Source organism: Juglans regia, chromosome 13 (assembly GCF_001411555.2).
Source record: "Juglans regia cultivar Chandler chromosome 13, Walnut 2.0, whole genome shotgun sequence".
NCBI classification, from domain to species: domain Eukaryota; kingdom Viridiplantae; phylum Streptophyta; class Magnoliopsida; order Fagales; family Juglandaceae; genus Juglans; species Juglans regia.
Window position 1 is genome coordinate 13,947,909 of NC_049913.1, and position 15,894 is coordinate 13,963,802.

Genomic DNA, 15,894 nt, shown 5'->3' on the forward strand with positions numbered 1-15,894 from the left:
TTATATATTTTATAAAAAAAATTTAAAAATGTTAATTGAATATTTTATTTAAAAATATTTTAATTAAGAAAATTATTAAAAATTATATAATAATTATATATATTACAAAACTAAGGACAAAAATAAAAAAGAAAATTGTACGACATCTTATTACTTATTGGCTTTTATTATATATAAAATATATATATATATATTTTTTTGCGCGATAAACCGATTTTTATAGGAAGTCCAAGCAGCAACACGAAGGGTATTTGTGCTCCACTGTCTTTTTAGCTTCGAGGCTTCCCTCGCTGTCCCTCCGAACAAATCCTCTTCTCTCTTAAAGCCTCTAACAAATCAGAGCACAACGTCCACGGCCCACTGCGTTCTAACAATCGAGATGGCTCTAGCGCACCTAACCTCATCCTCATCTCGCTCCAATCTCCTGAAGCCCATTTTCGCCGCCTTATCTTCCACTCCATCTCTCCGCCGTCCGATCTCCTCAGCCGCCGCCGGCGACAGCAGCACCCTCACCATAGAAACCTCCGTGCCCTTCACCGCCCATCAATGCGAGGCGCCGTCGCGCTTAGTGGACACCACCCCGGAGGAGCTCCTCACCTTCTTCCGCAACATGGCAACGATGCGGCGCATGGAAATCGCTGCAGACTCTCTCTACAAGGCCAAGTTGATCCGCGGGTTCTGCCACCTCTACGACGGCCAGGAAGCTGTGGCCGTGGGCATGGAGGCCGCGATCACTAAGAAGGATAGCATCATCACCGCCTATCGCGACCATTGTACCTACCTTGCCCGCGGTGGGACCCTCCTCGAGGTTTTCTCCGAGCTCATGGGCCGCCAGGCTGGGTGCTCCAGAGGGAAGGGAGGGTCTATGCACTTCTATAAGAAGGAGGCTGGGTTTTATGGCGGTCACGGTATAGTCGGGGCTCAGGTACCGCTAGGTTGTGGCTTGGCCTTCGCGCAGAAGTACTCTAAAGATGGGACTGTGGCGTTCGCGTTGTACGGTGACGGTGCGGCTAATCAGGGCCAGCTGTTCGAGGCCTTGAATATAGCTGCGCTTTGGGATTTGCCGGCGATTCTGGTCTGCGAGAACAATCATTGTAAGGAAATGGTAGATTGAGTGAAAATATGGTTTATTTGTTGTATATGCTGCGCGCTTTAATTTGGATGTGCTTGGTTATATCACAGATGGTATGGGAACGGCAGAATGGAGAGCGGCAAAGAGTCCGGCCTATTACAAGCGTGGGGATTATGCTCCTGGATTGAAGGTGAGTTTGATCCACGTTTTAGTTGATTGATGTATCAAATTTTGGATCCTCTCGTTCTGCACATGTTGTTACTACATTGTTATCGGTAATTAAAAGTTGTGGTTAGTGAAAAATCGATATGCTTCTGTTTTCTAGGAAGTAACTATGTGCCATAAAATATTAGATCAGTGTGGCGTTGTATTTCTAAAATGGCGTTTGGTTCAATAATCTACATTCTCTCCTGAGGGGGAATTCGGTTGTGTTGGAATGCAACTAAACTCATGTTTGGAAATGACTAGGAATCTAATAAGATTTTTGGGAATATTAAATTACTATGTTTGACTTCTTTATATGCATTTATGGATACCGAAATATCTTATGTTTCCCTCTTCAGGTGCACAAAACTGTTCTATACAAAAATATTTACAAATTAAACATAAATTGTGGTTTTTCTTTCATTTCTCGAAATATAAATCATATATACTAGTCTGTTTATTTATTTATTTTAATTTTTGTCTCAAACCAAATAATCAGATTTATTTTCCTTTGTTTATAGGATTTGACAGCAGCCACAAAGTATTAACTAGCAATATGTTCTTCATTCAAACATTCATCCCTTTTTCTTACCATACAAAATTCTGCTTGTGCACATCGACAAAGAGGTAAAGAACAGATAATAAAGTCAAAGCAACTGAAACAGTAATTTTTGTGTTTTTGTAGCCTTTCCATATAAATACTTAGATGGCCTAAAGTCTTCCTAGAGGGCATGCAATTGAAAAAAGGAATGTTTTTCAATTTAGAAAAAACAATCCCAGGGCTAGGGGAATGTGGACTCTCATCTCTATACAAGAGAATCCACATTTTCAACAAAAGTGGGTTGTGAAGTTATTCATATTCCCCATCTTTTAGGACTTGGAATTCTGAAAAAACCCCACATCCTAACGCCACATTAGTGTTTTGAGTGTTCAAATTGCATTTCAAAAGTCCAGAGACTGCTTAGCCTGTCTTTGTGATTGAGTAATTTTCTTGTTTGATATCGTTATCATTTTAATTGCCGGTCCTGTTAGGTGCATCAGTTCTCTACTCTTCTGCAAGCCACAGTTTTTATTTAGGTAAGTTGATTAAAGAATGCGGCGCTGATGTCTTTAATGTCCATTTATTGTTTCTTACTCTTATGAACAGGACATGGAAATGCTTGCTGTTTGTAAATATTGGTGCATTTTAGATGTGGTTAACCTGCTATGACTCTTAGATTTTTTGGATGCTAAAATGTTTATGAGTTGCATGTTCAAGATTAAGATATAACATATATTCAATCTTTTAGATGTAGTGTCTGAATAGCTTTATTTTATTTCCCTTAGTTTTTTTTCCTTTTCCTTTGAGATATCACTTTGGAAACTTGTGTTCTAGATGGAAAACTGTCTTAGGGATATTAGTTTGTAGAATGCTGACACAAAAGGGTAGTGGGGAAAATGCTTTTGACATTGAAGGAGTCCGGTTTCCTCTATCTGATTTCTTGTTATGATAAGTAAAAGAAAATACATTTAACTCTTGTCTGAATTTGGCTGCTGCTTGTATGCTGTGTGAGTGTGACATATAATTGGCTTTTTCTTAAGAACTATAAACGAGCTATTTGTTTCATACTTATGTATTATTGGACATCTTTTGCATTTCTCATATTGTTATTTTCTTTTTCAACACGGTTATTTTTCTTCCCCACCCCCAAAAAAAAAAAAAAAAAAAAAAAAAAGGTGGGAAGGAAAAGCCCAGTTGTGTGTTTCCAAAGAATTGTTGACATCAAACCGGATAGGAGAGTTTTATGCTTTGATATTCCTTTCCTTTCTTTTATAACAGGTTGCATATGTGCGGTCTCCATAACTTGCACTTTTAAGTAGCATTTAACAACTTATGTTATCTTATATTTTTTATATGTTATATTTTGTTTCAGTGATCAAAGCTAGAGAGTTAACCTTTTAATAATGGGAATTATTTTGAGAGAGCAGCTGTAAGAGTTATTGTTGCCCATGTGGTGAATACATGGATTAAAGTATTCTGATAGACATCCACTTGTTAATTTTATGAAGTATGTTTAACACATTTAAGTTTTATGTCTGTTGAAAATTATTTGGTCATTCTGGAGTTGGTGGTTTGAGTATCAATAGAATCAATGTCTTCTGGAGGAAAGAAAATATCATGTTCTTTGCATGCAGAAATGATTACAGTACTAGACTATTGGCAGATTTTCTTTTCTAATATTAGGGGAACACTTATATTGCCTGTTTTTGAATTAAAATATTGCTAATGGCTTAACATATTTGTATATACGAAACAGGTTGATGGCATGGATGTCCTTGCTGTGAAACAGGCATGCAAATTTGCCAAGGAGCATGCTTTGAAGAATGGGCCAATTGTGAGTTATTTTTTTCAGTTGTTCTGGTATTAATATTTTTCGAAGTTTCTTCTGGAAGCTATTGTTGATAGTAGTTAAATTTCCACTTAATTTCCAGTCCACTGAATTTCCTCACTTCATTAATCAAAGAATATGATAATTACTTGGTAAAAACAATGCAAATTTCCTTTGTATACTTCCTGTGTACTTGGGCTGTGCCTATTCTTGGTAATAAAATTCATATTAATTATCAAAAAAAAAAAAAAAACTGCAAATTTACATTTTGAATTCAATATAGATGTAGTAGGATTTATCAATCATGTATTAGGAGAAAAGCATGGCCAGGTTGGTCTCGATCCATCTCCTTAGGGTGGCTATAGAAGTCTTTCTTATATTTTAAGTGTTGGATAATAATTTGCTTTTAGTTTCCAGCACTTATAAAAAAAAAAAAAATTGCTTTTAGTTTAGCCTTGTTAAAGGGCATTATTGTAATAAGTATAACTTATGAGGGTATAATTCTCAATTGTATGTTTAGTATATATGTATATAGTGGAATGGTAATGAATAGCCTTTTTTTTTTAATGTATGCAGACAGACCAGGAAAAATCAAACTTACAAATGGAATCAACAAGAAGCACGCTCTAATACCATGTTGTGAAACATGGAGAAAACCCAAACAACCCTTTGATAAAAAGAACTCATGCTATTCATTACTGTTCCACTATGTATAACTAAACAAACAATTGATGATTATACCCTTATAAGTTATACTTATTACAAGAATGCCCCTTAACACTCTCCCTCAAGTTGGGGCATATATATTATATAAACCCAGAACATATAAAATTGAAGTTTTTTGTTCTAAAAATGCTAAAGAATATCGTGGGTAGCCCAAGTGGCAAGGGCTCACTTGTGTGCATGTGCCCCATGTCACAGGTTCGATTCTCCCTGGGATCAAACTAAGATTTAAGTGGGAGGCTATGGCAGTTGGTTGCTGTGCTAGTCTCCCCAAGCGTTTAGGTTCCATGGGTGAGTCCTAAGGCCAATTGTGAGCTATTTTTTCAGTTGTTCTGGTATTAATATTTTAGGAGTTCCTTCTAGAAGCCATTGTTGATAGTAGTTAAATTTCCACTTAATTCTAGTCCACTTAATTTCCTCACATCATTAATCAAAGAATATGATAATTACTTGGTAAAAAGTAAAAACAATGCAAATCTACACTTTGAATTCAATATAGATGTAGTAGGATTGAATTTATCAATCATGTATTAGGAGAAACGCATGCCCAAGATGGTCTCAATCCATCTCCTTAGAGTGGCTATAGAAGTCTTTCTTATATTTAAGTGTTGGATAATAATTTGCTTTTAGTTTAGCCTTGTTAAAGGGCATTATTGTAATAAGTATCACTTGTGAGGGTATAATTGTCAATTGTATGTTTAGTATATATATATATATAGCGGAACAATAATGAAATAGCGTGAGTTTTTTTTTTTTTTAATGCATGCAGACAGACCGTGCGAAATCAAACTTACAAATGAAATCAACAAGAAGCACGCTTTGATACCATGTTGTGAAATGTGGAGCAAACCCAAACAACCTTTTGATAAAAAAACTCTCATGCTATTCATTATTTTTCCACTATATATATATACTAAACATGCAATTGACGATTATACCCGCATAAGTTATACTTATTACAATAATACCCTCTAACACTCCCCCTCAAGGTAGGGCATATATACTATATAAACCCAGAATATATAAAATTGAAGTTTTTGTTCTAAAAATGCTAAAGAATATTGTGGATAGCCCAAGTGGTAAGGGCGCACTTGTGTGCATGTCAAAGTTTTGAATATCGTACCGGACGTCGTACCGGTGAAGGCACTGGAATGAAATATTTCGGTACTGGTACCATTTCGGGATAGTTGATATATGAATAAATTATATATAAAAATTATATTCTAAAATAATAGTCTATATATGAATAAATTCTATATAAATACATATATATAAATTATAAATAGTTTAGTCTGAATTGGGAGTCAATAAATTATATATAAATATCGGCGGGTATTTGGGCCGTTACGAAATATATGTAATATCTGTACCGGATCAATGGCCGGTACGGCATATACCGATCGTACCAGCCGGTACGGTACGGTATTTAAAACAAAGGTGCATGTGCCCCATGCCACAGGTTCGATTCTCCTTGGAATCAAACTAAGATTTAAGTGGGAGGCCATGACAATGGGTTGCTGTGCTAGTCTCCCTAGGGGTTTAGGTTCCATGGATGAGTTCTAATGGTTCTGCTGTGGGGTGGTTCCCCCGTTATAAAAAAAAAAGAATATTGATCTAGTTCCTATGCTATTTAAGTTAGTAATAAAGGAATTGTTCATCAAACCTCATGTTCTTATACCCACCAACAGAACGGTGTGGCTAAACACAAAAATCGTCATTTGTTAAATGTAGCCCAAACACTTTTACTTCACATGCATGTTCCTAAACGTTTTTGGAGTGATGTTGTCCTTACTGCTTGTCACCTTATCAATCGCATGCCTTCATCAGTCCTCGATGGTGCCTCTCCTTTCTCCATTTTGTTCCCTAGATCTCCTTAATTTTCTCTTCCTCCAAAAATCTTTGGGTTTGTTTAGTATGTTCATAACCTTGGCCTAGAATTTGTTAAGCATGATCCACATGCTACCAAAGCTATCTTTGTTGGTTATTCTCGGACTCAAAAAGGATATCTTTGCTATAGTCCCGTTCTTAGATGCTACTTCAATAGTGCTTATGTCACGTTTTTTGAGTCCATATCCTATTTCTCGGACACATCTTCGATTGATGAGTGTGATCTTCTACCATTACCTACTCTTACCCTTCCTTTCTCACCCTTGCCCACTCTTACTCATTCTTCCCCAGTGCCTTCCACCGTTCCTTTACAAGTTTATTCGCGTCGCTTGTGGTCACTTTCTCCTATGTCTCCAACCTCGTCTCCGTCTTCATATCCTAAGTTACCTAGTACTTTAGATTGTTTTTTGAAAAGGTATTCGTTCTTGGGTTACTCAACACTCACTCGGCCAATTTGTCTCTTGTCATGATTTTGTCTCCTTCATTCTCATGTTTTGCTTCTCAACTTTCAAAACCTTTTGTTCCTAAAACAATCTAGGATTGTAATGACTCGGTTCAATAATTCTAAGGTCGGAATATTGATAATTTTTATTGGGCCTAAATTATATTTAATGGGCCATTAGATTAGCTCACGAGCGATAAATTATTGAGATTGATTAAGAGTTTTAATTAGATTCAATAACTAGATTAAATCTCATTTATTATTTATTGAACGAGTTAGACTCGTTTTAAAATTTAAAGATCACCCATTAGAAATTTATTTCAATTCAAAATATCACTGATTGAAGTCCCATAAGCAGTCTCATCTATTGCCAATCCTACATTGAATGAACTACTAGATTGTGTTTTTAAATTCAAACTCTCTTCTTGAGTGATCGCAACCGAATCCAACTCGAACTCGAACTCATTAGCACCCTTTCCCAAATCTCTCTATAAATATATTCCCTTCCGTGTGTTAGTTGAAAAAATCATAAACCTCCATAAGTGCAGCAGCCGAACCTAAGATATCTAGTCCAGCACCGTGAATTTCCCACGTTCACCACGCCGCATTTCCCACGTTCACCACGCCAATAGTTGACTGCCTAATTCCTCTCACAATATCCCTCACGTTTTCTCTCTCCTCTCTCATTTGTTTTCTCTCAAGCTCTTGGTAATCTATTTCTCTCTAGCCAGGGCCGAGGCCATGAAAGGAAATCAATCGTGTCTTGAAAATCGGATTAGTGCTACAAGTAGCTTGATCATAAATTATGATTAATATACGTTAGCTAGTTATATATATTATTATTAAAGTTATTTCTTTGGAAGTCAGTGTTTATGTACCACGCATGTCATGATATTTGCAAGCGCTTTATTCATTATGTTTCATTCTGCATATTACATTTATATATGTATTATGCATCTCACGCATATCGCGTTGCATAAAATACATAAGCTTTTATAAGATTAAGTGTAAATAAGCTCAGAACAATTAATCATATGGTCTCATTCAGATACATGGTACCAATGCAATCGGGATGGTGCAAGTCACAGACTCCAGCGTGGTCCACCATAATATTTTATCAAATCATATCAGCGGTTCCCATTTTGGCCACAGGATGTGGGACCGGTGTACAACCTTGCACACATGGTTAAGTGTGTTGGCCAATCAGATAATTTAGATCAGCCAGACAAGTCAATTAATTCAGATAAGTCATGCATATTATAACATACGTATGAATAGTCATGATTTTAAGTTCTCAGCATGAAATGTTTTATGAAAAATCTTATATTAAGTATATTTACGTTATAGTGGGTTTCTTATTGAGTCATTGAGTCATTTTAGTTTGTTTTTATGTTTTTAAACCACATTAGATCAAAATATTTATGAAGGTAGAGCTGTAGGACGAGACTTAGTTCAAGGAGGCATGATAGTGCCTAGATCAAGTACTGAAATTTTAAGTTATGATATTTATGTCATGGACTTTGAGAAATTTTAATAAATACTTTTGTGCACTCTTATTTATGATTTTATTATTTTAGTACAAAACGACTCTATTTATTATAAGGAATCTTTGTACTTGACACTTTCTTTAGAATAAAAAAAAACAAATATATTTTTAAGTCAGGTTCAATAGTAGCACTCCGGCTCCCGTATTTTCTCAAAAAAAAAAAAAAAGAAAGCCTTTTTTAACTATGGGGAGCCAGGTGTTATAGGGATGTTTTATTTGATCCAGGGTGGAGAACAACTATGAAGAATGAAATGAATGCTCTTCACTACAATGAGACGTGATCTTATTCCACTACCACCTGATAAACAACCCATTGGCTGTAAGTGGGAGCATACAGTCAAATCCCATCCTGATGGTTCTGTGGAACGTCTTAAAGGCCGCTTGGTTGCTAAGGGTTACACTCAAACTTATAACATTGATTTCTGGTTGCCAAAATCTCTTTTGTTCGAGTGTTGATCTCTCTTGCTGCTAATTTAGACTGACCCTTATTTCAATTAGATGTTAAAACTGCATTTTTACATGGCGACTTGCATGACGAAGTTTATATAGAGCAACCACCTAGGTTTGTTGCTTAAGGGGAATATCGAGGTGCTGTGTGCAAGTTAAAAAAAGGCACTATATGGTTTGAAGCAATCCCCTCGAGCATGGTTTAGAAGGTTTTCTCCATGTTTAACAAGCAGCCTAACACATGCCTGAGAAAATTTCCTATGACTCGAGGTTCTCTTCATTCTCAGCACAAATTCCAATTTTGGAGCCAAGGAAACTTTTTTTTTTTAATGAGAAACCCCCAAAGACCATGCAAATGCAACATGTCTTTTATCTGGTTAAGCCAAGGAAACCAATATTGCTAGATAAAATTAGTAATTGTCATCCCTTGTCTGAGGGATTTTAGTCGGTGCTTTAGAATTTGGGAGCCGCTCCCTTCCCCATTCGGAGCCTTCTTGTTTCCTCCCATTTTAGCTTTAGACAAAATGACAAGTGTGTAAAAATGTTATCTAACGACTAATAGTCTTCCATGTCATTACCACTTCAAAAGTAACATTAATGACACAAGGATAGAGGTAGAGAGAACAACTAACGACTGAAATGGTGGGAGAAAAGAAGTTAAGACTGCAAGATGGGTAAGATTGTAAAGAGCAAGAAAGAAAAAAGCAGAGTCCAGGCAAATTTGGCATGGGGATGGAGGTGGTGTTTGGTGATGAGAACAATCCACTGCCAATTTCATCGGGGAAGGGCAATGCTTCCTCAGTCATGCATTCCTTGTAGATCTAAGAGGAATTAAATAATTCTTCCTTGCCTGAAATATGGTTTCTGCTTCATCACGAGAATGCCAAGTATTAGAAGCCACATGTGATTCAACAGTGTGAATTTCACAAAACTATGAATGGATTTTAGAATTTGTTGGAGTAATTACTAGACAAGATGGGCCACATTGGCAGAAGCCCACTTTAGTTTAGTCTCTTTTCTAAGGACTTTGAATGCAATGGTGGTGATTTCTAGTTAACTCTTTTGCCTTTCAAAATCATCCTTTAAAACAATTATCTTGGCTTCCTCCACTTCCCATTGTGTGAAAAACGATTTTTTATTTTTGTCCCCGGGACAGAGGGACAGAGAGAGAGAGAGAGAGAGAGAGAGAGAGGGAGTTGTTTGGGTGTAAGGGAGGTGGGGAGTTGTTTGTGCTAGTGAGATTTCAGCCAAGTTTGTTTTCGCAGATGAGATGAGTTGAGATTAAAGTTAAGTTGAATAAAATATTGTTAGAATATATATTTTTAATGTTATTTTTATTTTGGGGTTTGAAAAAAGTTGAATTGTTTATTTTATTTTGTGTGAGAATTTGGGAAAGTTGTAATAATTAGATGAGATGAGTTGAGAGAGAAGTTGTGAAAACAAACGAGGCCAAACATATGCTTGACACAATGAGATAATTTGTTCAAGAAGCCACTTAAAAGCTAAATGTTCTGCCGCCTCTATTTTTAAGAGCTTTGCTGCTTTGGTTTACTAAGGAAGACAAAGCATATTATTGGAAACAAAACAGAAAAATAGAGGAGCATGGGACAGACCCAGCAACTCGTCGAGTCATTGAAGCCTGGGGGTAGGACTTTTAAATTTGGACTGGATGCGCCTTCTGGGCTTTTAAGTTTGAACAACTTTTAAGCTTTTATCATTATGTTAGCATGGGGGTAGGATTTGGTTGGATTTTCTCATTTATCAAATCACTATATTCTGCTTTTTATATAGTAGACTTCTACTTGAACTTGTTCCTAACTCTAGTAGGCTTTTAATTGAACTCATACTGGTGATAAAATGGCAGTTATTCTCTTGATAAAATGGCAGTTTTTTTTCCTTCTACTATCTATAGACATGTTGGTTGTAACATTCTTGATGCTTGTGTTCAGATTCTTGAAATGGACACTTACAGGTACCATGGCCATTCCATGTCTGATCCTGGTAGCACCTACCGCACTCGCGATGAGATTTCTGGTGTGAGACAGGTCGATCCATACCTGATACTCCTTTCCACAAAGGGAAGCAATTGTTGATTTTATTTGGAAGTATTCATGTCTAATTTTGTGTTCTTTTTACCAATATGATTCTAGGAGCGTGATCCAGTTGAAAGAGTAAGAAAACTGGTATTATCTCATGATCTAGCTACTGAAAAGGAGCTGAAGGTAATTTATGACGCTTGAATTTGAAGTCAATATTGAATGCTGTACTGCTAAAGAACACAACTGAATATAATTTTCTCACTTCTGCAGGATATGGAGAAAGAAATAAGAAAAAAAGTTGATGAAGCCATTGCTCAAGCCAAGGTAGGAAACACTATTGCAGTTATAACTTATAGTTTTGAAATTGTTTCAAAGTTCTTGTTCCTCGTTGTGCGTTTGTTTGTCTGTATAGTTTTCAATTTATGGAGAAACATTATGGAATATTTTCAGTTTCCTGATGGTTCATTGTTTTTTCACCTTCGATATTTCCAGGAAAGCCCAATGCCCGATCCTTCCGAACTCTTTACCAATGTATATGTGAAAGGTTTTGGAGTCGAGGTATACTCTTTGTTTCATCGTACCTGTTTGTGTTCAATATTTTTTTTATTGTTTTTTCTTCCTCTTTAAAACTCCAATATTGAGATGATCACTTCATGCATGAGATATCACTTGATCAAATTGTACAACTCGTTATCCTTTTTAACCACTTTTTGAAATGGAGTGGAATTTCTGTCCTTCGAAATTGGCTGCTTCATGCATATATGAATAATGTTATGGATTCTCACCTGATCGATCTTTTTGTGTTCTTATGATGGTGATTGCATTGATATTGGTTGCAGGCATTTGGACCAGATAGGAAAGAAGTGAGAGCTTTGCTTCTATAAATCGACATTTTTTGTGGGAAGTTGCCAAAACCCCTTGAACGACACCCCTTTCCTACCCAGAAAAACCAAACCCATTAAATTACAACAATAAAATGGTTCGAGTAAAGATGGTCAGCGCTTCCTGGTTTTTGAAGTTCAGTCTTTTGTATAGGAAACTGATTCTTTAGAAGCTGTGGCGGAGTTGCTACATTCTGCCCTGTATTTTTTGGGGAGCCTACAATCTGACATTTATGTGATTGATCTGAATAGTCCCATGCTCCTGAAAATCTGTATGTAGTAAAAATTCAGTTTCAAGTCGAGGGATTATTTTCTCGGTGCCTGCTCTATTCATGAACATCCTGTATTTGTTTTTTTTTTTTTTAACAATAAAAGAAAATCATTAGAATTCGTCACTCGAGGTTTTCTCCTTTTTATAGATCGTATTTGTAGTTTTTACGAACCGGGTTATTAAATGGATGCTACTGGAAAGTATTGCTTTATTGTTCAGTTGTTTGACGACGACGTCATTGACGTACTGTTTCTATTTTAGCGTTATTTGTTCTGAGAAAAAAAATCTATTTATTATCTATTTTTTCATCATTTTTTATCATTTCATTATGTGATATTAGATGATAAATTTATAAGTGAAATATAATAAATAGTTTTCAATCATCTAATGTTACATTATGAGATGATGAGTCAAATGAGAGAATGAGAATTGAAATGATGAATATCATTACTCTTCTTTGTTTGAGAATTATAGATGTTAATAGGTTATTCCTATTTTCATAATTATTATAGATATTCTTCTATGATTATAATGTAAAGCTTGTACTCACGCAATTGCTTTGTATTTATTTTTCTCTTTTATTTTTTTATAATGTGGGATTTGGAAATTTCAATGAGTTTTATGTGGATCACTCGGCAGGTCTAATAAGAGTATTTGCTAAGGTTGTGTTTGGATGTTGAGCTGAGTTGAGTTAGATTTTCTATGAATAGTAGTGAGTTGAGATGAAGTGAGTTTTGTAGAGCTCATTCAAGATGAGTTTAAATCTATTTATGAGAAGTTGAAAAAGATTGTGGGTCCCATGTGTGAAGAGATGTTGAGTTGAAAAAAGTTGTGAGTCTTACATGTAAAGAGGTTTTGAGTTCAGATGAGTTTATTGATTTGAGGGTTGAGTGTTTGAATATTAGAAGATATCTAACTCTAAATCGAACTAAACTGAGCTGAGTGCAATCAAGAAACCAAACGAGCCCTAAAGTTTCAAGCAAGTTTCTTATTTAAAGCATTGGCTTGGCTAAATGTCAGTGAATTAAGCAACATTCGGTTATCAGACTTTGATCTACAGTAAATCAAACTCGTTGCTCATCTTTGGTGTGTATTGTAGCAAGGTCATTCTAACTATTTACTATTATTTCTGTTGTCGATAATGGATCTCATATCGATTAAGTATGTGATTGGTTGGTAGTTTATAAGTCTTTAAGCACCTTCCCTTGAAAACTGGCTCACAAGGGTGAGTTCTTCTTAATGATAACAAATAGTATCAGAGCCACCCTACGTATGCAGTCTATGTTGGCACGGTTGCAATTGTGCGGCATGGGGGGTGATGCCTGCATGACAGTGTTTATCCGGGGCTAGGGAAGTCCTAGTTCATGGCCAGTCCGTGTGAGAGTCGGAATTGCTGTGGATATCGGCTGCAGAGCGTGATGGTTGTTACGATCCCACATCGACCAAGTATTAGATTGGTTGGTGGTTTATAAGCCCTTAGGCACTATTCCCTTGTAAGCCAGTTTTCAAGAATAAGTTCTACCTAGTAGGTTCATAACATCTGGTTTAGTGGAGAAATGTTAGGTAGGTCGAGGGTGTACCAATGGAATGCACCGATTGCTGTATTCTTGTTTTTGTTTTTTTGTTTTGTTTTTTTTTAACACTAAGAAATGCATTGATTTTTTTTCTTAAATATTAAGAAATGAAAAAAAAAAAAAAAAACAAGAATGCACTAATTGATACATTCTATTGGTAGACCCATCGATTTCCGTAAAAGCACTGTATGGTGGATGCCCTCTCTTTGTTGTAGACGATTTCTTCGACCCTTTCAGTCCACTTAAGGAAAAATAAAAAAGAAACTCTCTCTCTATGATGTTTGTGTATATATGTGTATATATGTGTGTGTGTATATATATATATATATATATTATAATAGTAGGAATACTACCAACAGTAGTAAACTTGTTAGCAATATCTAATGGAGTAGCAAACTCATTTTTAATAAGTTTAATGTTAGGAATTAGGGGAGGACTGACAATCTTCTTCTCTTTATCTTTTTTCTTGCTCATGGTTGTTGCAAGAATTTATGAATAAGAAAATCAGAAATAGAATTTTGAAATTCTTTTATATATTCAATATCAAAATCAGATACACTTAAAATAGAATTCTGGCAAAAATATGCTTCGAAGCAATGTTTTCAACATTTTTTTCTAAAACATATTTAGCACTTTTACAATCAATACGTAATAAGAATTTTTTATTTAACAAATCACTTTGAAATTTAGAAATACATAATACTATAGATAAAATTTATTCCTTAATAATATTACAATTAAGTTGTGCATTATTCCAGACTCCAAAATAGAAACGAACAATTTGTTCGGATGAGTCTGGTGAAACAGTTTGTTTCAGAATGCCACCATAACCAATGTCCAAGACATATGTTTCAACAATTTTGAAAGAAACAGAAGTAGAATACCAAGACACGGAAGAGTTTTAACATGTGTCTTGATCTAATTAATAAGATTAATATGAATTTCAGTCCAAGGACAAGGGTTGAAATGTAGTCGTTCAAAGAGTTGACGACATTATTTTCTCATATCCTTTTAGAATTCTGGAGCATAGTTGAGAGAACCAAGAAATCTCTGCAATTGGGTTTTATAAAAAATAACATTGGAAAATCTGTCAGCAAATTCAATAGCACTGCTAATAGGTTGAATTTTACTTTCAGAAATCTCATAACCAAGGAATCTAATCTTGGTTTGGAACAATTTGATTTTTTTAGTAGAGACAACAAGACCATTTTGTCTAGTCATATCTAGATACGAATTCAAATGTTTTCAATGTTCATCAATAGATTTTGAGTAAATAAAGACATCATCAATGTAAACAATAGTGATATGTGTGAAGGGGGAAAATCTCTTATATTGGGCCAAGAGCAGGGCCAAGGTTACAACGTAGATATGAGGCCTGGGTTGAATCGGGCCAGAGATATGGGCTGGATTAGGGCTCAGATACACAATATGGGCTGTGATAGACAGTAACACTTGGGTCAAGGCTCGGGTATGATGCCTGGGTTGGATCTTGTTCACAACGGAAAGCAAGACAGGAAATACAGGCGAGGCTTGAGAGGGAAGGAACCTAGCACTCAGTACCAGACGAAAAGACTTGTGGCTGTTTACACCCAGCATTAATGAGAAGGCATGCCTCATTCAATGCGGCTTAAAGCAGAAGGCGTGTTGCATTCAATGTGGCCCAAGGCCCGAGCCAACCTTGAGCACTTCATAGCTCGGCGAGGTGACAACACATGAGTAGCTTGGCGAATCGGCATCACAAGTATATTATCTCCTGCTATGCAACACCCCACTATCGTGGAGACCAGGTCAGTAACTATAAATAAGACACTACCAATAGTAAACAAGGTAATCAATCATTATCACTATACACTCTCGTCTTGTCTACTATTTATCATCTCATTCATTATCACTAACTTAAACATCGGAGGATCAACGGACCCCAAGGTCCCTCCTTAGTTACTGTGCTGGTGATCGCTTGAGCACTGCCTGCGTGAAGTTGCCCAGGCTCGCGAAACACGACATCAACAGCGATGCTGTCTGTGGATCTCTGTTGTCCCATAACTAGTGTGTCCTTCGTATGCAGGCAACGACCCGCTCTCAGCTTTCCCAGCATGAAGTGATCCAGTCCGAAGCAATGGAAGCAAGATTCAATGAACAAGCAGAAGCAATACAGAAACTCATGGTGGACATGGAGACCCTCCGATAAGAAAATGCTACCTTACAGAGGGATAATGAAGAACCTGAGGCAGACCGACAGAGTCATCACTCTGAGGTCCATCCTCATCCCCACGCAGTCGCCGCAAACGAAGAGCGACGTAGAAACATGCAAATCCAAATAGATGTGGCTAAGCAAATAGGCCAGCCCCCATGGTAGATTAGCTCCTTACCAACGTAGAACTACCATATAGTATTGAGATTCTGGCAGCACCTATACCTCCAAAATTTAAAGTCCCTTAG

At 36.4% G+C, this 15,894-nt stretch overlaps 1 protein-coding gene across 1 annotated transcript; it reads left to right on the top strand.

The window, feature by feature from the left end:
• The first annotated feature begins 235 nt into the window (after positions 1 to 235).
• LOC109008675 (pyruvate dehydrogenase E1 component subunit alpha-1, mitochondrial-like) lies at positions 236 to 12,026 on the top strand. Its single transcript, XM_018988860.2, has 8 exons — positions 236 to 1,094; positions 1,183 to 1,262; positions 3,574 to 3,651; positions 10,640 to 10,735; positions 10,841 to 10,912; positions 11,000 to 11,053; positions 11,222 to 11,287; positions 11,569 to 12,026. Exons 1-8 carry the CDS (start codon positions 380 to 382, stop codon positions 11,611 to 11,613), a joined length of 1,206 nt encoding a protein of 401 aa, XP_018844405.1. The 5' UTR covers positions 236 to 379; the 3' UTR covers positions 11,614 to 12,026.
• Positions 12,027 to 15,894: the final 3,868 nt, after the last annotated feature.

Excerpts from the sequence above, each read along its gene's own strand:
- LOC109008675 (XM_018988860.2), top strand. The coding sequence starts at position 380 with ATGGCTCTAGCGCACCTAACCTCATCCTCATCTCGCTCCAATCTCCTG. Across the intron at positions 3,652-10,639 it reads CTTTGAAGAATGGGCCAATT|ATTCTTGAAATGGACACTTA; the intron begins GTGAGTTATTTT and ends GCTTGTGTTCAG. Across the intron at positions 10,913-10,999 it reads CTACTGAAAAGGAGCTGAAG|GATATGGAGAAAGAAATAAG; the intron begins GTAATTTATGAC and ends TCACTTCTGCAG.